The 24,043-nt window shown below is 40.6% G+C and overlaps 1 protein-coding gene across 1 annotated transcript in view; it reads left to right on the plus strand.

The window, feature by feature from the left end:
• The window catches only part of ANOS1 (anosmin 1), a 189,785-nt gene that overhangs the window by 33,204 nt on the left and 132,538 nt on the right, over window positions 1-24,043 (plus strand). Inside the window, exon 2 of the mRNA XM_019944764.3 lies at window positions 4,139-4,186. Coding sequence (XP_019800323.2) covers window positions 4,139-4,186 — 48 coding nt within the window. The remainder of the gene's footprint in view (window positions 1-4,138; window positions 4,187-24,043) is intronic.

Here is a 24,043-nt window from a genome sequence, read left to right on the forward strand (position 1 = left end):
GTGTTTCAGCATGGGAGGGGGCGCAGAGTTTGCGTTTGCTGGGCGGCTGAAGACAGTCTTTGCCGGATTCTTTTATTGTTGAGGTTGGACCATTTCATCTACAAAGGGAGCAAAAGGATTCTAACCAAGGTGTGCCATGAACAGAGCGTCTCACAGATCGAATCCTCTATTTTCTTTTTTAAACCCCCTGACATTTACTAAATAAAATATTTTATTTCCAATAAGTCAAAATCCACTGTAATCTGCTTTCTACCTACTCAGCCAACCTCCTCTCCTATTGTCTGTTCCAGCCCATCCATCCGATCTGTCGTTCCCTGAGCTTACGGCGTTCAGGACTGTCTGGACCAATTCTGCTCTCCTTCCGAGATTATAAACCTGGAGATTCCTTCACAGCCCACTGTAAATCTCACCCTGTGTCTCACTCAGCTTTCCTCACTGGGGTACTCACGGTTGAGTTTAACCACTGGCTTCAGGATGTCCGTACTTTAGTTGCCGTCTTTGACTCCCACTTTCTTAAGTAGAAAATGGGTAAATGAAACTTGTGTCGTATACGGGATGGTTATGGGGGGCTGAATATGTCCAACACCAGAGCGAGTGCCTGCTATATAGATGTGGCCAGTCATGTCATCATGGTAATAGTTATAGGTAATAATCAGGTCAGTGGCATATTACCCCACGGGTAACATTTTGTCAGCCACTAATGGGGGGCAAGCAGTAGTTGCCACGCCTGCTTTTGCAGGCCCAGTCACCTTTGCATGGCCTTTGATGGAAGCCACCTCTGTGAGAATCAGGAGGAGCTGGTCCAGTTGCTACTGTGAAACTTTGAAGCAGAGAGCAAACAGGAAGGCCGGTCTGCTGGACCACACACTCTAGTTGAGGAGCCAAGGCTTAGATCAAAGAAAACAGATGCTACAGCAGGAGAGGGTGTGATACATCTCTCAAGAGCTGTGCGGCACAGGCAGCAGAGGCAGGCATCCAGAGGTCCTGCCCATCTGTCCAGGAAAAGGCAGACCTGGAGGGGAAGGAGGTGGAAGCTGGTCCGAGGTCAAGGTTCCCAGAGCAAGGGGCCGGACCCTCTGACCTGACACGAGGAGGCAGAAGGTCCTCAGACCTGGTGCAGGAGCTTGTCAGGATCTGGCCCTGACCTAGTCTCTTAGATTGGCGTCCATTCACTTCAGCCCTGAGTCTCTTTAGAAGGAACCCCACTGGTTCCCACCTCTGGGCTGTGAGCACAGAGCACTCAAGTTGGGGCCAGGATGTTCTCTGACAGACGTGGTCCTCGGAAGTCCCAGCGGGACCCAACCCCGCATGGACCAAAGAGCCTTCTGGGAAAAGACAATGAGGGTGACGTTCTCCAAAGCTGCCCGGGACCCTGTTGTCAGCTTTCCTGTGAAAATATACTCCTCAACGTTTGGCCCCTGCTTTTTGTTGCAGTTGTCACCCTGTTTATGACCGACAGCTCAGTCTGCCTAGCCCCCACTGTGAACTTTGAGTTTGTCACCAGGCCAAGGGCTCCTTTTCTGAAACACCAATTTGCCCATAATGCCCTCTTTCTTGCACCCTTTTTACTAACACGTCATTTCCAGTAATTAAAGCATGTCCACTGTTGGTCCAGCTTTGGCCTCTGCCCAATCTAATTATTTCTCTGATGTCAACCCTGCCAAAGATCATACTTAACCTCAGCCCAGGCTGTTCATATACTGCTCCAGCTTCAGCCCTTGTTTGTCGGACTGATGAACATTGATATGTAGAGAGAGATGAGGGCCCCCTGAAGATGTGTGGACCTTAATAAGGGGATGAGTAGGTTGATACCAGATTATCTAAAATGACAGAGATGTTCAGCAGTTTGGGGGAGTTAAGACTGTAAAGGGGAAAGTTGGGGCCGTATGGTGCAGAGATTTCATAGCTAAAGCCTTACTGTGGGACTGAGATCTACAGCTGAGTGAGTTTTAGATAGGAGAGGAAAATTTCTAATCCTAAACAGTTGAGATCTACCCAGTGGTTTGGGGAATCCTGTATTATTAAGATACATTACTGTGACTGGAAGAGCAAATACCCATACAATGGAACGTGACAACGAAAAAGAATGAAGTATTGACATATATGACAATGTGGATGAAGCAAAAATAGTATATCATTTACCACAATGTAAAACATGATGAAATGAAAGAAGTCGGACACAGAAGACTACATATTGTATGATTCCGTTTATAACAAGTGTCCAGAGTAGGTAAATTTATAGAGAAAGAAAGTACGTTCGTGGTGGCCAGGACCTGGGTGGAAGGACTGCTAATGGGTACTGCTTTCTGTCAGGGGTGATGAGAAAGTTCAGAAATTAGTGGTGATGGTCGCACAACCTTTCTTCTGAAAACCACTGAGTTATATAAGTAACTTTTGTGTTTGTGAATTATATATCAATAAACGTGTAATAAGAGTATTTTTCAAAAGATATATTATTGGTTCAGTGTTCTTTTAACTGCAAACAAAGGTGATACTCTTCTATTCATACCGATGTTCTTAAAAGCTTAGGCATTCATACGTAGGAAATGGACTACTTTATCTCATACCCAACCTTGAACTTCAAAGAACCGGAGGCCACAGCATCTTAATTTTGGGATGACTGTTTCTGTTATCTGTTTCAACCACGCCAGCCTAGAACAATCTGATGTAAATATCACAGTCCAACCATCACCAAAATTTTAGTCATGTGGAATGACAAGTTTCAAGCAGAAATTCAAATACTAGGGATAATAAATCGTAGTCCTACAAAGCTATATTCAAAAAGATACATGCACCCCTATCTTCATAGCAGCACTATTTACAATAGCCAAGACATGGAAGCAACCTAAGTGTCCATCAACAGATGAATGGATAAGGAAGATGTGGTACATGTATACAATGGAATACTACTCGGCCATAAAAAAGAAGGAAACAATGCCATTTGCAGCAACGTGGGTGGACCTAGAGATTGTCATACTAAGTGAAGTAAGTCAAAGGCAAATACCACAGGATATCACTTATATGTAGAATCTAAAATGTGACACAAATGAACTTATCTACAAGACAGAAACAGACTCACAGACATAGAGAACATACTTGTCGTTGCCAAGGGGGAGGGGTGTTGGGGACGGGAAGGATTGGGAGTTTGGGGTTAGGAGATGCAAACTATTGTATATAGAGAATGGATAAACAACAGGGTCTTACTGTAGAGCACAGGGAACTATATTCAATATCCTGTGATAAACCGTACTGGAAAAGAATATGAAAAAGAATGTATATATTTATATAACTGAATCACTTTGCTGGACAGCAGAAATTAACACATTGTAAATCAACTATAGTTCAATAAAATAAATTTTAATAAACAAATAAATCCTAGTCCTAGTATTTGGTACATGTTGAGTAACTGTCAAGCTGTGCAAAGTGGATTGTGTCTCACTTAGTTATCCCACTGACCTCACGCAGGAGATATTGTCCTTATGCTTTACAGATAGATACAGACTGAGGGACAGACATAGTAATTCCCTTGTCCAGAGTCACACATACCAGTTAAAGGGAAAGAGGAGGTTTTTCCCATGGGATTTGACGTCCAGGCTCAAACACTTATTACTGAATTGGTTAAAATTGAAAGCCTCCAGGATGCCAACTTGTAAATTTACCACAGCTACTTACTATGGAAGAACCGTCTAGCGGTCATTTTCCTGTTGGTCTGTATTCTGTTGCTCAGCACACCCGAGAGACGGCTTAGACACTTTTCCTTTTGAAACACCTTGAAATCTTCATTATTTTATATGTGTTTGTATCATAAAGTCAAGGGCAAAAAATGATATCCTGTTTTAGGAAGAGGGACATATACCAGGGTGGCAAAATTGGTCTTTCATTAATGCAAGTATTTTAATATTATATTAATACACACAGGTGTATGTAGATTTCAAATAGAAAATTTTTTTTTTTAATTTTTTTTTTTTTTTTTTTTTTTGGCCAAGCCACGCGGCATGTGGGATCTTAGTTCCCCGACCCAGGGATCGAACCTGTGCCCCCTGCAGTGGAAGCACAGCGTCTTAACCACTGGACTGCTAGGGAAGTCCCTCAAATAGAAAATCATTTAATGAGTCAATATTTCTTTTTCTTTTCGCAGAACAACGGTTCCCTGGTTTGGTGCCAGAATCACAAGCAGTGTTCTAAGGTACGTTCCCTACAACTGTGTCAGTATTTTAAAGAACGTTTCATTTTGTAACAACTGTTAGAGCCACAGGACGTTGCCGAGCTAGTACAGAGAGATCACATGTACTCTTCACTCATTTCCCACCAGCGGTTACCCTTTACGTATATGCAGAACAATAGCACAAGCAGAAAATCGCCTTGGTACAACATATGTATATAGTTCTGTGAGATTTTATCACATGTGTGGATTTAGTTAGTGTGGCCACCACTGCAATCAAGATACATATATCGACATTACTGATACTACCTTATTTCTCTCTTTATTCTCTAATTATTTCAATCAAAAGTATTTTTAAGGAGAAAACATCTTCTGATTACACGAGAAGATTTCATGCGTTCTCCTTACACCTAAGTTGTTTTGTATGCGTTTATTGTGTTTGTGTGTGGGAATTGCTCATTCGCTAATCGGATTCTTGAAGCAGTCTCTTTTCTATCTTTGAGTACTTCTTGTTGCACACACATGCTCTCAAGTTACCATTATACTCATTCATAGGTTTCATAGCATAGATTTCTTACCTCAGTCCCCAAACATCACCATCTTTAAATATATTTATATGTTTATAGAGAGAGTATATATGTATGTATGTGCTTCAGCTCCAGTCTCAAAGTCGGTTTTATTCAGATTATATAAGTGAATAAAGTTTAACCTTGCTATCAATACTGCAGCACTTTGGGATTGTAATAGCGTTTGATGAGATTTCTTTCATGGTTACGACTATTAGACCGAAAATTGAAGCATTCCTTGATTTTACAACCAAAATTTCATCTGAGCAATACACAATAATATGAAACAGCATATTTATGAAGCACATTATTAGTTTGAAAGGTCTTTCAAACAAATTATCTCAAAGTAAACGGTTGTAGAATAATGTTCCTAAACCTAAAACTTCACTATAATGATACATTCTGACATTCATGCATGCGTTGTGTCATTTAATCCGCATGAGCGTTATTAAAAACAGAACAGAATTATTTATGTGAATGTGAAATTATTTGGTGAAAACAAACTTTGCTTAGTTCTGACTCTCTGGATCCTGGGCAGAAATGAAATGTCTGGTTTATGATCCTTTAACTCTTTTTATATAATATCATACATATTTGCTCTGATAAGATATTTTCTGGTTATCTATTATATTCATTGTTCTTCAATTGGTGTTTTGGGTAATTTGTTTATGTCATCACTGCAGGAGAGGATATATATGTGTGTGTGTGTGTGTATGAATGTATGGCTATGAGGCTGACTAAATTTCATAAGTAGTGTTTTTGTCCAGTTTTGTTAGTTGGGTATTACTTGAATGATAATTTGTTGTATCAGTATTATTTCTCACAAGCACCTCTTTTCTCCTTATGCCATCAAGAAATTCATTTTTTTTTACACTTGAAATTTGAATGGGACACGTTCATTTAAACTGCTTTTAAAATATCCTAATTAAAGAACATTGCAGCCCTAGGGAATACAGATTGTTAAACCATGTTTTGTAATTGAATGATCAAGGCTGACCTGAGAGACTGAACTTGACAAGAAAAGAAATCAATTCCTTTTGCCTGAAAGCAGAAATGAATCAGTAAGTCATAGATAACTTCAACGGAAACTTTGAAATATATTACAAAGCCAACATAAATTTAAGGGTTGTCTTTAGTCTGAATACTTGGGGATGAATCTTACATGTTAATCAAAGTTTATGTCTTTTGGATATTATCACCATGGGATACATTTGCAGATAATTACAGTTTGCACTTCTTCTGAGATTCATGAAGCATCGTGTAGGCTTTTCCTTTGCTTTTTAGGTTAATGAGGTGAAGGGTGAGCGGTGGTAACTCCATTTTACCCATGGGGAGATTCAGGCACGTATGTATTGCATAATGTCCTGGAATCACTCAGCAAATCAGTAGAGGTAAACTAAAGTTTGGAATGCCATCTCCTAGGCTGTGTTGTATAGAGAGCAACAACTTGAAAAACCGTTTTGAGCAAATATTCGGACAGAAGAGTAAAAACACCTCATCAAATCAAGAAATAATGCTGATGATATAACTTTCTGAATATATATTAAAAGATAAAGTTTACATAATATTTTACAGAAAGTACACACTTTCTAATTAGTTCTCGTTGTGTTTGCAAAGCCCATCACCTTCAGGATCCCTCCAGAAGGTGAGTTCTTCTTCCCATCTAACTGCCTGCCTTGTCCATCCTGCCATCATCTCTTGCCTGGACCCATCCAGGAGCATCCTCTTGGGTCTCCCAGCTTCTACTCGACCCACGTGGCTGCTGGAAAGACCCTTTAAACATATCAGCTGAATCTTGCTGCTGTCTGCCTCACACCTTTTAATATCTTCCTACCTCACTCAGTCTAAAACATCGGCCCTGTCTTGTCTGCCTGTGCTCTCTCTCCAACTTTCTCCTCTGCTTTACCCCCATCAAGCCTGCTTTTCCCTCCACCAGAAGGCTCCTTCCGCAGTCACCCAGCTCACCGCACCCCATTCACGTCTCAGCACAAATGCCACCTTCTCAGCCTTGCCCTCCCAGGTCACCTCCCACCCATTTACACACTTCCTCGGCCTTATTATACCCGCACGACATTATACAGTTGTTCCTTTATCTCTGAGAGTCTGTCTTCTTCACCAGAAAGTAAGCTCCGAGGGGCATCGACTGAGTTGTCTTTGTTCATTGTGGTATTTTCAAGCCTAGAATGGAGTTTGGCACAGAGTAGTTGCTCACCAAATATTTGTGAATGAATCCATGAATGAAGTCCATACAGTACATTTTCTTCCTCCCCCAAAGTACGTCATTACTGTATTACCTTCAGGAAAAAGGTTATAATCCATTTTGTATCCATGTAACTTAGCATGATTATTTATTATTAATTAGGAAAATCTTCCTCCTATAATGAAGCCAGTACTATGAAGTCAGGGGTCTTTGGCATCATTTAGCTCCTAGATGATGTAGAGCAGTGACTTACTGTCCTGCATGGTTTGAGGCCAGTGGTTCTCAAGCTGGAGCGATTCTGCTCCCAAGGGGACATTTGGCAATGGCGGGAGACGTTTTTGGTCGTCACTACTGGCATCTAGTGGGTGGAGGTCAGGAATGCTGACAAACTACAGGACGCCCTCACAGTGAAGAAGCTCCAAGCTCAGTGGTGCCGAGGGAGGTTGAAGAACCCTGGTCTGTGCATTTTGCGAGTTATAAAGGAATTGAAGAACACACTCCTATTCTCAGCAGTTTTACTTTATTATATGAAGGAAAATAAACATATAATTTACCAAGCATGTGGTATGCGCCAAGCACCTTTTCAGGGGCTCATTATATGTTAGGAATTCTAATGCTCATCATATACAATTTCTTTATTTTTATTTATTTATTTATTTTTGGCTGCGTTGGGTCTTCGTTGCTGTGCACGGGCTTTCTCTAGTTGCGGCGAGCGGGGACTACTCTTCGTTGCAGTGCGCGGGCTTCTCATTGTGGTGGCTTCTCTTGTTGTGGAGCACGGGCTCTAGGCACGCAGGCTCAGTAGTTGTGGCTCGCGGGCTCTAGAGCACAGGCTCAGTAGTTGTGGCGCATGGACTTAGTTGCTCCGCGGCATGTGAGATCTTCCGGACCAGGGCTCAAACCCATGTCCCCTGCATTGGCAGGCGGATTCTTAACCACTGCACCACCAGGGAAGTCCACGTCATATACAATTTCTGTTAAAGGCCAGATAGTAAATATTTCCATCTTTGTAGCCCATAAAGTCTCTGTGGCAACTACTCATGTGGCCACTGTAGCCTGAAATCAGTGATAGATAGTCCCTAAACAAAGGACAGTGGCTGTGTTCCAATAAAGCTTTATGTGTGGACACTGGAATCTGAATTTCATGTGATGTTCATGTCATGAAATTTTATTATCTTTCCCAACCATTAAAAAATGTAAGAACCATTCTTTGCCTGCTGGCTGTACACAAACAAGTGCCCGGCTGGACTTGCCCATTTGCCAGAGTTTGCCATTGCATTCACATATGCAAAATCAGTCAAAAACAAAACAGTACAGTTGCATTTGTCTCTCAGTACAAAGACATATCTTGGTGTATTCAAACTAAAAAATGGACAGTTTCTAGCCTCCTGTGTGGAACATTTTTGGTCAGCTTGAGAGGATTCGTTGAATGAATGAATGGTAAACAACAGTAAGAAAACATCAAATCACAATTAATTTTTGAAAATTCAGTGTTAAAACGCAATTATTAGAGCCAGTAAAAATTGTGGAGCGCTTCAAGATGGGCAAAATATGGCTGGATGTCCCCTCTTGCACCCTTGCAGGTTATCTGCGTTGCTCATCGTCTTTGAGCTATTTTGTTACTCTGTAAACGTAGAAAGCTGGTAATAATGCAGGTGATTCTTGTCCACGGAAATGCAAATGGTTGTGTGCAGTGTAGTGCGTTGATGCTTCCCCCATCAATAGACCATTTTGCATCTAGTTGTATATCCATTCTAGCATTTGTTTTTGTGTGAATATATTTATATTTCCTGGATTTCTCCTTTGAACCAGTAACATACTACTGGTTCTTGCAGTATTTCATGAGTTAAATCGTGGACACTTGTTCATTTTATATTTGCATGCGAGTCATGCATTTACTTTATAAAATAAGCATCCTTTGACCTTATGCTGCTCAGTTACCTTTCTAAGCATTGCATCCAAGAATGACGTTCTTGTTGACACGCACCCCTGTCTGGGAGCAGGCATGCTCATCCTTCTCCTTTTGGGTGTTATAACTCACTCACCCGACTTTTGTTTCCCATTTGGTTGTGAGGATTTGAGTTGAAAAGCAGTAATTTAGGGCTCAATCTTGGTGCGGTGGCGTGTTGCTTTGATCTCAGTGGGAGTTCGGTTCTTATAAGGGCTCTAACTCCAGATTCTTAGTGATTTTGCAGGTTTTTTCAGAGCCAGATTTCGAGGTGAGGAAGATTGGTTTTGCTTGTATGAACATCTGGGCAGTTTCATTTGACATCTCTGAAACTTATCGGATAAAGGTCAAACCCCAGAAACGTGACTGAATGTGACTGTTGAAGGTTTTTGGGTTGTGTTAGATGCCTTCTGTGATTTACGTGGTAATGACTTTAAATCCATAGAGCCCCAGGAAAATACATCTTAAGGAGGAAAATGAAAACTCAGGCACCCATGGAAATGCGCTATGTCCAAACACGCAAAGAACCAAAGTTGAACAGTTAATTTTTTGTAATATTCTAGTGTACAACAGTTCGAAAGTTCAGTTGTTTTATATCCTTTCAAACATTTAAAGCCTATTGTAATACTTACTGACATTCATACAGTTTTCCCTGACTTTGTGTAATCGACTTCAAGGACAAAGTTGACGTATACTGAGCGTCTCTTGTCCAACATATTGATATCTTTTGGGAGGTACCAGTTATTCCATAGGCAAAGCCACCATTGACATTGATTGTCAAGAGAAGTTGTAGGACTGTGCCACTGGAGGAGTAGAAGACTTCTCCAGTGTTCAAATTAATTCCCTTTATTTTGGATACCAATGTTATTATGTCCATAAGTAATGATCATGATGTTATTTCTAAGTAAATGGGATGTGATAATCTAGGAAGAGAGAAATATTGTATTTCCTTAAACCAGTGGAATGAAAATGTGTATGGAATGCATATGAAAAGAAATGGTGAGGCGTGTGAAAGTTTGGCTACTGTTCTTTTGAAATACCAGTCTGTACATGCATTATAGTACTAGCATGATGAATAAAAATTGTCAAATGCACATTTGTTAGACTATCCTATAACATCATGCCAGTAAATGGCATAATTTTAAGTACCCCAAAGACCATGATGTGCTTCTGTGCTAACCAAGAGATGAAGTCTGTTCTCCGGGACACCTGAGCTCTTGGATTTCCGGGTCTCCATGCAGCTGGAAAGTCACATCCTCAGCAGCCTTGAGTGAGGGGTCCATGTGTAACTACATTCTCAAGTACTCCATCCAGTGTCACTGTAGGGGAACATTCAAGTCGGTATCATCTCTGAGGGGAAGGCAGAAATGGAGAAAAAAAGAAAGAACAAAGTGAGAGAATGGGGAACAACAGATAAAAACAAAAAGAGCGTACAAATGGGGGAGCTAAATGAGTCCCTAGTTTCAGAACTTCCGTTCTGGAGTGGTGGGTGCTGAGGTTTCTGAGAATCAGCGAAGGCTCCCAGCAGCGTCCCTGCTAGGGCTCAGGCAGGTGGATCGGTGAGTTGATGATTTTAACAATGAGAGATTTGCCATCTGTCACCGCCTCCTGGAATGCAAGCTCACAGCCCTAATTGGAGCCTTCAGCATGGAAGGCAGCCCGAGCTGGTGTCACTGACTTGCTTTCCCTCACACCGTCATTCTTATGGTAAGTGTTTTCTGCCCCCACGCTGGGAACTTTTATCAAACATATTAGTGTGCTTTGGGGCGATCATTAGCCATCAGTAGCTGGAACATTCCAGGGTGTTTTTTAGCCTGGAAACTAGCCTGTGTGCTGCAGTAACTTGCGAAACTTGGCCAGGCTCATAGCACCATCAATATTTAAGGAAAAGAACAGGTTCTTTTTTGGATTTAAATCCAACATGTGACATGTTAATAGCCCAGCGTGTTTCTGATTTTCCATATCGGTTTTTATGGATGTGAAAGACTTCCACCTGCTGTAAACTTCAAAGCAAAGACATGTGGAGGGGAAGAAGCACCTCTATGTAAGTCTTTATCCTCACCCCTTCCTCAGCTCTTCCTAGCAATTTCTCCTTCCATCTGATGAAAGAAGATGCAAACGAAATCTCTTATTTGGTTCATGACTGAGGAAGGGTTCCCTGAAAGCTGGCTTTAGAAAGGGAATGCATTTTGAACATATGAAACACATATACATCAGGATGCGTCACATGGTGATAATGGTCTGACAAACGTTTTGAAGTTGTATTCATCAGAAGGCACACAGAGGAGCCGGGATGAGCTCCGATTGCTTGAAGATGCTGGGTTTGAGCTGGCAACTGGCAAAGAGGACCAGTGTCGATTGAAGGATGGGCATGGTTATGTTTTAGAAAGAAGATAGACTTGGACTTCAGTAAGCTGGGGAGGGCAGAATTTGTGGGCACTGAATACGTCATTGTGCTGAGTTGCCCTGCCTTCTCCAAGAAGTAGTCTCCCCTGAGGTGAAAACTCTCACTGGAATTTAGGGGTGGGGGGTCAGCATTTGCTTTTCTGTGTTCATGATTGTGACCCCATCCTGTAGGTAGTCCTTGACATGGGGGTCAAGTTGTTCTACCTAATCATACACAGGAGTTCCTCTTAGAAGCCTAATATGTGTTGGTACATGGTCTGTCTTGGAAACACTATTGCTCGATGTTTGTAAAAGAGCAGTTGTTATAGGGAAATAAATCTAGGTATTAATTTCAACTCTGTTTTTACTAGCTGACACTCTCTTTACTAGGAGCTGCTCTTGTGCCTAATTTGCCTAAAGAAGGAATATAGGCTAATTATTTGAAAAATTAATTTTCCTTTCTCAAGATTTCTCACTTTTGATCTATTTGATGTAGAAGAACTTCCTTCATCCTATAAATAATCACATTCAATTACCTTCGTATATTTGTTTTCTAATCTTTGGGGTCATAGGACTTTCTGTAAGATTCATTGCTCAAAGTATGATGTTCTTTGGGTGATGTTGTTACTGAACCAGACTTGGGTCTGATTGCCCGTGCAGTAAACCCAATCTACTGACACTGGGTTGTGGTGAAGGGAAGTGTAGTGTTGATTGCAAGGCCAAGAAAGGAGTATGGGCGGCTCGTGCTCAAAAGACCCAAACTCCCTGATGGCTTTCAGGGAAATGTTTTTAATGGCTCGGTGAGGAGAAGGGCTGCAGGTGTACCATCAGCTTGTGGACGTAATTTTGATTGGTTGGTGGTGAGGTGACCTGGTGGTATTTTGGGAGTCAACGTCATCAACCTTCTGGTTCCAGCTGGTCTGGGGTCTACGTGCTTGTGATCAACATGAAGTTAACTTCTTCCACCTGGTGGGGGTTTCAGTATCTCCAAAACAGCCCAAGGACATGGCTCAGAATATTATCTATAGCCCTTGAGAAGGAAACAAACGTCCTTGCTTTTGTTTAATGGCTAAACTATTATTTTGTCTTGCCTGACTGTTTTCCTTTGTTTCTGCATTTTTCACTTCTCAGATTAAATTTGTTTTTTGGAACTCAGGGAAAGCCTAGGAGGCTAAAGTTTTTCTACAAACGAGAGGAATGCAGAGGACATGGGGGGATGGTCTGTCCTGGGAAGGTACCATAGGGTGCTGCTTGGTTATATGAAGAGAGTGTGTGTGTGTGTGTGTGTGTGTGTGTGTGTGTGTGTGTGTGTGTGTGTGTGTGTGTGTGTGTGTGTGTGTATGTTTAATGGCTAAGCTGGGCATTTGTTCTAAACTCTTTTTCAGCCTAAAATTACCATAGCTGTGCATGGGATCGACCATTGAGTTTGTACCTTTTGCTTTCTTCTGGGTTGGAAGAGAAAATTTTTCCTAAGGAGGATCTTTATCAAGTACTCCCTTCATCTTCTTTGATGAGTGTCTAGGCAGAGTTAGGATGACGTTTTTATTCAAACAGTCATCCTCATTAGGACCTGTAATTTTTGCTGTGGATGTCAGAGCTAACAGCAGTTCTGCTGGCTGTGAAATGACAGTGACGTATCAACAAGCCGCTGCTCTCCTGGTACTAGAACTAGAATATCAAACCTTTGGGATCCTTGCAGTACCAAAAGGCACCAGAGAGAAACAGTATTTATACATGCCTGATAGATATATAGTTTCCAGATGCTGTACAGTCCATGCTTCCGTGACAGGACTGACTATGTCCTTTCACAATCTCAAAATGGTCCTTTGACAAATGACATTTACTGAATCCCATGTTGCTGCAATGCAGCACGTGTAATATTCTCAGAAACTGTCTCACAAACCCAGTCACTGAGGCCACTCTGAGGAACTCGTCAAGGACAGTGGTCTGTTATTCCATGCCATCTTTAGGAGAAGACTTGGGAAAGCATTCATCATGTCCACTTTATCAGTACTAATTATGCGTCCCTTAGAAACTGGTAGATATTTTAGCCTGTGGACACTGTGTTTTGCCCTTAGAACTGACTGTTAGAAAGCTGAATGGTAAATAAAATCACCTCCTTTAACAAGGTTACTGAAATTTATCCCGTGTGTGTGGGAACTAGCTTTATCCCTGACTCCAGTGTTTCTTCTCCTTTATCTTGTTTTTATCACACACACGTGAGATTTGTTTTCTAGCTGTATCCTGTGGATCTTTGTAAATTATCTTGAATCCTTTTAGGAGTGAGAAAGGCAATAGACGAATCCATAAATCCCTAAAATACCAAATAACTAGAGAAATGCCCCATTGTGGCTGACACTTGCCTGGTACGTGGTTTAGTTTCCTGAACCATTTTATCCACAGTTTCATGGTTCACTGAGGTGAGATGACAAGACATCTATATTCCTAGCAGAGCTCTTTCAGCCGGTGCTGACAACGAGGGCTTCATTCCTTGGAAAGGAGCGAAGGTGGCCACTTGTCAGTTAGGTAATGGCTGTGACTGGGCAAAAGAGAGAAGAAAATGCAGTTTCAGTTGTGAAACCGGGGGGTGCGTATGGACGTGTTCTGAGGGGGAATGAGGTAAGTGGAACAAAGGTGAAAAGCTTTTGTTTGTGAGCGCCTTTTCGAGCCAAAGGGGTTTGGCCCTGTCTTCACAGATCTTAAGTCATAAATAGCAGAGGTCAAAGAATAGTCTTTAAAACCACACAATAAAGAAAGAACTTCTCTCAACTGGGTCTTTTCAGAGCAGAGCTACCAATGTGGGTGAGTTCATTTTCCATTCGCATGGGGGAGGCAGCGACTTAAAGTGTGCACTTTGTAAAGGTGGCCCTCCCTCCCTCCCTCCCTTCCTCTTTTCTTTCCTTCTTTCCTTCTTTCTCTCTATTATAGTATCTATTAGAGTAGCAAATGTTGATGTCTAGGAAGAACCTTCCCAATCTGCCTTAGGTTATGGGAGTTCCTCTTGAAAATTTCAGGCATAGAGTAATAGAAGTGGATGAACTGGGCATTTCACCATCTTTAGCTACAGCAGAAATCCCACTCGGGCTACAGCGTGTGCATCTCCATGTGCTTTTCCTCACGCCAGTAGCTCAGTTCACATGGATGCTGATGTATATTCGTGTTGGAAGACAGGTCGCGGTAAGGCAGAGCTGAAGGGGAGACGTGTGCTGGTGGTCAGAAAACTGGGATCACGTGGCATTGCCTTATTAAACACCGGGCATTTTAAGTAATTACAAGTGACTGATGCTGCGTCAGATTCCGCATAGGGAATGAGAACTGTGGAAGCTGCCTGGGCCAGGCCGGGCCTTGCGCTGTGCAAGCGGAGGTCACCGGGTGTTCGGCCGCCTGCAGATGTGGCCGGTCCAGCCTTTCGTAGACGTTTCTCACGTGCCTTGGTGGCAGCTTTGTGGAGAGGGGCCGGGGAGCTGCCCGCTCTTCCTCCGGACGGGATGCAGCTCTTTTGGAGTCCATCTGCTGATGAAGGTGGGGCTCTGGAGGGCTGGGCGCCTCTGGGTTCTCACAGCTGCAAGGTTGAACTTGGGCGGTTGCAGATGAATGAGCCGCCTTTCCCAAGAGAAGCTGCATAATGGCTTCGGGACTATTAAGCTGTGAAGATTCGTGCGCTGGCGTTTGGGAGTGTGTGTTCCGCATCTTTTCCTTGGGGAGCGAGGGGGGCATGTGCGTTTTTGGCTTTTTACATCCAACTGTATGCACATTTTCCCTTTTTGTGTGAGGAAATAATGCCTGCACTAAGGGTAAACCCTCCCCTCCTCCTAAATCCTTCCACAAAAAGATACTTATTAAGGCTGGCATTCTGAAGAACTAAATGCTTCTTTAACTTTGCTTTATCTGCTTCAATGAGCACAGTGTACCGAGTCCGGGGAATTCACATTATGGCCGCGAGCCGCCCTCCCTATTCTCTGGGGCTCTCTGGGCGCAGAAATAATCCCTTCCTAGAAGCTTTTGAGAAAGGAACTGAACTATGCGGGCTAATCAACTGTAAATCTTGGCCATCCCCAAAGTATTGCATGAAGTTGCATCGAAAAGTGTTCCGATCACCAGGAAGCCTAATTTCAGGACCTAGGGCACATTTGCAGCAAACATGTTGATGTGCTGTGTTTTAAAACTCTGGAATGCGGCTCCTTTCTGCAGCCATCCTCCGCTTTTGTTGTTTGCATCCTGTGTGTGTTTATTTCGTTTCTTTGTCGTTTGGAGACAAAAAGACAATGAAACTCCTTAGAACTTTTGTTTTCCAACTGGTAATGGAGAATATTATAAGGAGAAGTGAACTCTGATGGAACGTTGAATTACAAACGCTCGGAGGCTTTTCTAGATGACTTCTAAATCATTTTCTGCTCAGTCAGGGGACAGTATTGGGGAGGAAAAAAATAACCTACTTTGGGAGAGTCACATCTGCAGGCCTCTGTGAGCCACCGTGCTACAGTCCCCGTGTCATCACAGTAGCTGTCATTCTGCTGAGAGGTTGTGTCTTGCTCAGGACGAACGCAAAGCTAGGTCGCCTGCATTCTCCTTGGACCTAAGGTAGTATCAACAATGCATTTATAGTAACATAAATCAAGCCTTAAGACGCTTAATGTATAGAGGTGAAGGCTGTCTTTCTGAATCACTGAAATCTAATGGAAATGGGACAGTGGCATTTGCTCTCTTTTGGAAGGCAGAATGAGAACTTCGTTTTTGGCCAATGAAATGTCCCTTCTTTACCTGCCTCATTCTCCCCGATATTCCTCCGTCTATACGTGCACAGACCACTGCCATTATTTCTATCCTGAGATGTGGATTCAGCTCCATACCGATCATTTCTGATTTACGGTCCTTTAAAAACCCTTTAAGTTGCTGTGTCCTCATTGAGACACATTTCTTCTGCCCTTTGCATGAGAGGTGGTGAGCGTCACGCGGAGAGTCTGGTCTTTGGGCTCCAGGGCTGAGGGTGTGACTTACAAGCTCTGTGACCTGGACCGAGTTGCCTCTTTGCCTTCTCCAAACCTGTCTCTCACCCTGGATTCTCTATAGTAATTAAAAACATGGATATTCACTCCATCACTCAACCTAAAAACTCACAATTCTCCTTGGTGCCAGCCTCTCCTTTACCTTTATACCCATCCTTCCGCAAAGTTCTCCAGTTTCATGCCTCAAGCTAATTTGCCCTCCTCTCTGCTGTAACTCACAGATGTATTGTCCTTGAAATATACTTGTCTCATGGCCTCTATTTTCTCCGTCTTTCTACTATTTTATGCCTCCCAACTTCTTAGAGCAATGCTTCTCAAACATTAGCATGCTTAAGCGTCTCCTGGTGAGCTTACTCGAGTACAGATTCCTGGGCCCCACCTCCAAAGACCCTGATTCAGTAGGTCTGGGTTGGGGTTTGAGATTCTGTGTTTCTAAGAGACTTCCAGTGGATTCTGGCGTTGCTGGTCCAGGGTAGCTGCAAGTTTCTCACCATTAAGTCTGATGATAGCTGTAGGTACTTTTGTAGATAGTCTGTATCAAGTTGAGAAAGTTTCCCTCTATTCCTAATTTACTGAAAGTCTTTATCATGAATGAGCGTCAGATTTTGTTAAATGGTTTTCCTGCATCTATTAATATAATCATGTGACTTTTCTCTTTTAGCGTCTTATCGTTATGGATTACATTAATTGATGTTTGAATGTTGAACCAGCATTGCATTCAATGCTGGGATAAATCCCTGTTGGTCAAATGTTGTGAATTCTTTTTATACAGTTTTGGATTCGGTTTGCTAATATTTTCTTGAGGATTTCTGCATCTGTGTTCATGAGAGATAATTTTCTACGGCTTTCTTGTAATGTCTTTGTCTGGTGTGGGTATTAGGGTCACGTTGGCCTCATAGAATGAGTGAGGAATTAATCCCTCTGCTGCTGTCCTCTGAAAGAGACTGTAGAGAATTAGTATAATTCCTTCCTTAAATGTTTGGTAGAATTCACCAGTGATCCCGTGTGGGCCTGGTGCTTTCTGTTTGTAAAGGTTATTAATTATTGCTTCAATGTCTTAACATAGATATAAGCATATTCAGATCATTGCTTCATGTGTGAGTTTTGGCAGGTTGTATCTTTTAAGGAATTAGTCGATTTCATCTAGGTTATTGAATTTTGGGGCATAGAGTTGTTCATAGTATTCCTTTATTATACTCTAAATTTCCATGTGATCCACAGTGATGTCCCCTCTTTCATTTCTGATATTAGTAATTTGTGTCCTCTCTCATCTTCTTTGTTAGCCTGACTGGAGGCTTAATGATTTTATTGATCTTTTTAAAGAAACAGCTTTTGGTTTTGTTGATTTTCTTTATGGATTTCCTGTTTTTAATTTCATTTATTTCTGTTCTGATTCTTTTTTCTTCTCCTCACTTTGGATTTAATTTGTTCTTTCTTTTCTAGTTTTGTAAATCGGAAACTTAGAGTATTGATTTCAGATCTTTCTTTTCTAATATAACAGTCAATGCTATATGTTTTTCTTTAAGTACTGATTCCCCTACATGCCACAGGTTTTGAAAAGCTGTGTTTTTATGTTCATTTAGTTGAAAATAATTTTGAATTACTTTTGAGATTTCTTCTTTGACCCATGTGTTATTTAGAAATGTGTTGTTTAATCTCCATGTGTTTGGGGGTTTTCCAGTGATCTTTCTGTTATTAATTTCCAGTTTTCATTCCATTGTGATCTGGGAGCAGACATTGTATGATATCTCTTCTTTTAAATTTGTTATAGTGTATTTTATGGCCCAGAATGTGGCCTGTCTTCATGAGTATTCCATGTGAGCTTGAGAAAAATGTGTATTCTGCTGTTGTTGGATGAAGTAGTCTATAGATGTCAATGATATACAGTTGACTGTTGGTCCTGTTGAGTTCAGCCATATCTTCACTGATCTTCTGCCTGCTGGATCTGTACATGGCTGAGAGAGGGGTGTTGAAGTCTCCAGCTATGATAGTGATTGCACCTGTTTCTCCTTGTGGTTCTATTTGGGCTTGTCTCATGGAGTTTGTTAAGAACCGTTATGTCTTCTTGGAGAATTGATCCCTTTGTCAACATGTAATGTTCTTTTTTTATCCCTGATAATTTTCTTTACTTTGAAGTCTGCTCTGTCTGAAATTAATATAGCTACTCATGCTTTCTTATGATTAGTATTAGCATACGTTTAATCTATATGTGACTGTATATTTAAGGCACACTTCTTATAGACAACGTATAGTTGGGTCTGGTTTTTTGATTCATTCTGACGATCAATGTCTTTTAATTGGTACATTTAGACTATTGACATTCAAAGTGATTATTGATTTAGTTGGGTTAATATCTATCATTTGATACTATTTTGTTTGTTGCTGTTGTTCTTTGTTCCTACTTTTTGTGTTTTTTTAAAATTGAAGTCTAGATGATTCACAGTGATTCAGGTGTATAGCAAAGTCGTTCAGTTTTGTAGATAGATACAGATATTCTTTTTCAGATTTTTTCTGTTGTAGGTTATTACCAGATATTGAATATAGCTCCCTGTGCTATACTTAGGTCCTTGTTGTTTACCTGTTTTACATGTACTAGCATGTATCTCTTAATCCCAAACTCCTAATTTATCCTTCCCACCCCTTCCCCTTTGGTAACCATAAGTTTGTTTTCTATGTCTGTGAGTTTATTTCTGTTTTGTAAATTTGTATTTTTTTTTTAGATTCTACAGTTAAGTGGTATCTTGATATTTGTATACTCTGACTTCACTTAGTATGATAATCTCTAGGTCCATCCATGTTGCTGCAAAGCATTATTTCGTTTTTCTTTTATGACTGATATTCCACTGTGTATATATACCACATCTTCTTTATCCATTTATCTGTCAGTGGGCACTTAGGTTGCTTCCATGTCCTGGCTATTGTGAATAGTGCTGAAATGAACATTGGGGTGCATGTATCTTTTCGAATTATGTTTTTTTCCAGGTATATGCCCAGGAGTGGGATCGCTGGGTCATATGGTAATTCTGTTTTTAGTTTTTTGAGGGACTTCCATACTGTTCTCCATAGTGGCTGTATCAATTTACATTCCCACCAACAGTGTAGGAGGGTTCCTTTTTCCCCACGCCCTCTCCAGCATTTGGTGTTTGTAGATTTTTTGATGATAGCCATTCTGACCAGTGTGAGGTGGTACCTAATTGTGGTTTTGATTTGCATTTCTTTAATAATTAGGGATGTTGAGCATCTTTTCATGTGCCTGTTGGCCATGTGTATGTCTTCTTTGGAGAAATGTCTATTTAAGTCTTCTGCCCATTTTTTGATTGGGTTTTTTTTTTTTTTTTTAATTGAGCTGTGTAAGCTGTTTGTATATTTTGGAAATTAAGCCCTTGTCTGTCACATGGTTTGCAAATATTTTCTCCCATTCTGTGGGTTGTCTTTTCATTTTGTTTATAGTTTCCTTTGCTGGGCAAAAGCTTTTAAGTTTCATTAGGTCTCACTTGTTTATTTTTGCTTTCTTTCCATTGCTCTAGGAGAAGGATCCAAAAAAATATTGCTGTGATTCATGTCAAAGAGTGTTCTGCCTATGTTTTCCTCTAGGAGTTTTATAATATCCAATCTTACATTTAGGCCTTTAATCCATTTTGAGTTTATTTTTGTATATGGTGTTAGAGAACATTCTAATTTCATTCTTTTACATGTAGCTGTCCAGTTTTCCCAGCACCACTTATCGAAGAGACTGTCTTTTCTCTGTTGTATATTCTTGCCTCCTTTGTCATAGATTAATTGACCACAGATGCGTGGGTTTATTTCTGAGCTGTCTATCCTGTTCCATTGATCTATGCGTCTGTTTTTGTGCCAGTACCGTACTGTTTTGATGACTGTAGCTTTGTAGTATATTCTGAAGTCAGGGAGTGTGATTCCTCCAGCTTGATTCTTCTTTCTCAAGATTATTTTGGCTCTTCGGGGTCTTTTATGTTTTCACACAAATTTCAAATATTTTGTTCTCGTTCTGTGAAAAATGCCATTGGTGATTTGATAGGAATTGCACTGAATCTGTAGATTGCCTTGGGTAGTATGGTCATTTAAATAATATTGGTTCTTCCAATCCAAGAACATGGTGTATCTTTCCATTTGTTTGTGTCAATTATAGTTTTTGGAGTATAGGTCTTTTGCCTCCTTAGGTAGGGTTATTCCTAGGTACTTTATTCTTTTTGATGCAATGGTAAGTGGGATTGTTTCCTTAATTTCTCTTTCTGATAGTTCATTGTTAATGTTCAGAAATGCAACAGATTTCTGTATATTAATTTTGTATCCTGCAGCTTTACCAAATTCATTGATGAGCTCTAGTAGTTTTCTGGTGGCGTCTTTAGGATTTTCTATGTAAAGTATCATGTCATCTGCAAACTGTGACAGTTTTATTTCTTTCTTTCCAGTTTGGATTCCTTTTATTTCTTTTTCTTCTCTGATTGCTGTGACTAAGACTTTCAAATCTATGTTGAATAAAAGTGCTGAGAGTGGGCATCCTTGTCTTGTTCCTGATCTTAGAGGAATTCTTTCAGTTTTTCAGTATTGAGTATGATGTTAACTGTGGGTTTGTCATATATGGCCTTTATTATGTTGAGGTGTGTTCCCTCTGTGCCCACTTTCTGGAGAGTTTTTATCATAAATGAATGGGGAATTTTATCAAATGCTTTTTCTGCATCTATTGAGATAATCATATGATTTTTATTCTTCAATTGGTTAATGTAGTGTATCAGATTGATTAATTTGTGGATATTGAAAAATCCTTGCATCCCTGGGATAAATCCCACTTGATCAAGGTGTATGATCCTTTTAATGTATTGTTGGATTCAATTTACAAGTATTTTGTTGAGGAATTTTGCATCTATGCTCATCAGTGATATTGGCCTGTAGTTTTCTTTTTGTGGTATCTTTTTCTGGTTGTGGTATCAGAGTGATAGTGGCCTCATAAAGTGAGTTCAGAAACATTCCTCCCTCTGCAATTTTTTGGAATTCTTTGAGAAGTACTGTTGTTACCTCTCTTCTAAATGTTTGGTAGAATTTGCCTGTGAAGGCATGTGGTCCTGGACTTTTTTTTTTGTTGGGAGTCTTTAAATTACTGATTGAATTTCAGTACTGGTAATTGGTCTGTTCATATTTTCTATTTCTTCCTGGTTTAGTCTTGGGAGATTGTACCTTTCTAAGAATTTTGTCCATTTCTTCTAGCTTATCCATTTTATTGGCATAGAGTTGCTCATACTAGCCTGGTGATCCCTTGTGTTTTTGAGATGTCAGTTGTAACTTCTTTTTCATTTCTGATTTTATCGATTTGGGCCCTCTCCCTTGTTTTCTTGATGAGTCTGGCTAAAGCATTTTATGATTCTGGTTTCTCTCCTTTTTTAGCATATTAGTTATACTTTTTTTTTCTACTTTATTTAGTAGTTGTGTTAGAGTTTACAGTATACATTTACAACGAATCCAAGTCCACTCTCAAATAGTCCCATACTTCTTCACTGGTTGTGTGAGTACTTCACAATAACAAACTAATCCTAATTCCTTTCTCTTGGCCCCACTATCTTTTGCTGTCATTCATTTTACTTATATATAAGTATATAGAAATATATATATCTACAATTATATAAATATGTTTACATAATATATAAATATATTTAGGTATAAATATATACATTTTATATACATATATATTTTATATGTTATATAAATGTATACATTATAAAATAAAAATGCACATATAAATATATATTTATAATGCATAATGTATATGTAAGCACACACAAGTGAATAACTTGATGCTATTATTGTTTTGAACAAACTTATCAATTAAGAATAAGATAAATAAAATTTAAAATTTTATCTTCACTTATTCCTTCTTTAATATTCTTTCTTGCTTTAGGTAGATCTGAGTGATGTTATTTTTTTCTCTAAAGAACTTAACATTTCATGCAAGGCAGGTGTACCGGCAAAAAATTTTCTCAGTTTTGGTTTGTCAGAGAGTCTTTATATCTCTTTCACTTTTGAAGGATAATTTTACAGGTTAAAGAATTCTAGTTGGTGGGTTTTTTTTTCATCTCAACATTTTAAATATTTCTGTCCACTCTCCTTGCTTGCATGGTTTCTGAGGAAAAGTTGGATGCAATCCTCTGTTCCTCTATAGGTAAAGTATATTTTTCTCCTTTGGCTTTTTTCAGGCTTTCTTTTTTTTTTATCTTTGATTTTCTGTAATTTGAAAGTGATATGCTGAGGTGCAGGTTTTTGGCATTTATTTCCTTGTTTATTGAGCCTGTGGGTCTGAAATTTGGTGTCTGATGATTTTTTTCCTGAGCTGTGCACTTATCTACTCCTAATTCCATCAAAGGCATTCTTCATTTCTGTTACAGTTTTTGACAGCTAGCAGTTCTTTTTGGTTCTTTCTTAGGATTTCCACCTCTCTGCTTACGTTGCCCATCTGTCCTGGCATACTGTCTCCTTTATCCATTAGCGTCCTTAGCATATTAGTCATAGTTGTTTTAAATTTCTGGTCTGATATTTCTAACATCCCTGCCATGTCTGCTTCTGATGCTCGCTTTTTCTCCTCAAATTGTGTTTTTTGCCTTTTGATGTGGCTTATAATTATCTCTTGAAAGCTGGATGTGATCTACCAGGTAAAAGGAATGGCTGTTAAATAGGCCTTTAGTTACGTGGTGGTGAGGTATGTGGGGGAGGGGAAGCATCCTTAGTCTTATCATTAGATGTCAGTCTTTTAGTGAGCCTGTGCCTCTGGACTGTGACCTTCACACGTGTTTCTGAAGTTTTTTCTCCTCCCTTAGGTGGGACAGAATGGCTGAAGCCAGCTGGTGTTGGGTATCCCTTGTCCCCAGGTCAGGCAGGCTCTGATAATACCCTGGCCAGTTAAGGTCTGGTGAACTAGTTTCCCTGAAGCTGGCCGTCTTGGGAAGAACACACTGCTCCAGCATATTTCAGAAGGGTTCCTTTTGGGGTCCCTGTGGAGTTGTAACCCTCAGACTTGTCACCTGGGGCCTCCAGCAGTTGGTCAGTTAGATTTGAGGTTCCCTACCCCAGCACTGGTTCCCACGGTGGCTTCCACCTGTGGATCTCTGCCCTGGGAGCTGTGACTGCCTGTATCCGCCTGTGTGGCTCTCCAGTCTTCGGAGCACTGGTTTGTTCTGTGTCCTCCCTTGCCTTATGGGTCCAAGAGCAGTTGTTGATTTTTCAGTCTGTTCAGCTTTTTCTTTGTTGTGAAGATGGAGTGGCAACTTCCATGTTCCTTACACGTGGACCCGAAAACCGGATGTGCCCGTTCCTGATGTTTTTGCTGTGAAATTCTCCTTTTCCTCCAATGGCCAGATTTAATTCCTTTCTTTTGTGCAGCCTTTCCTGACCTTTATAGTTCCTCAGCTCAGGGACCGATGACTCAGTCCCTCCTGTGCGCTGACACGATGCTGCGTTCACGTTCATTGTCTTGGAGGTTTTTGCTTCTATGTGTTTGCGCGTGGAACCCAAGATTCTCGAGGCTGGGAACCTCGTTCTCCTCACACCTCTTTATTATAGTTAGTTTATCCTTCTTCACTCGCTTTATATTGGTCCAGCTTTAATTACATTATATCTGTGTGCCTGGTCCAGCTTGTGGAGGGATAAGCAGGACGAGGGGATGGGGTGTGGGTTGGATATACATTTCGTCATCTGATCAGAATTCTTCAGTTTTCTGTTCTCAGAATTACCTTCTGATCAGTATAATTCTTTCACGTCCTAAATGTACGT

The sequence above is a fragment of the Tursiops truncatus genome, chromosome X (genome assembly GCF_011762595.2).
Source record: "Tursiops truncatus isolate mTurTru1 chromosome X, mTurTru1.mat.Y, whole genome shotgun sequence".
Taxonomy (NCBI): domain Eukaryota; kingdom Metazoa; phylum Chordata; class Mammalia; order Artiodactyla; family Delphinidae; genus Tursiops; species Tursiops truncatus.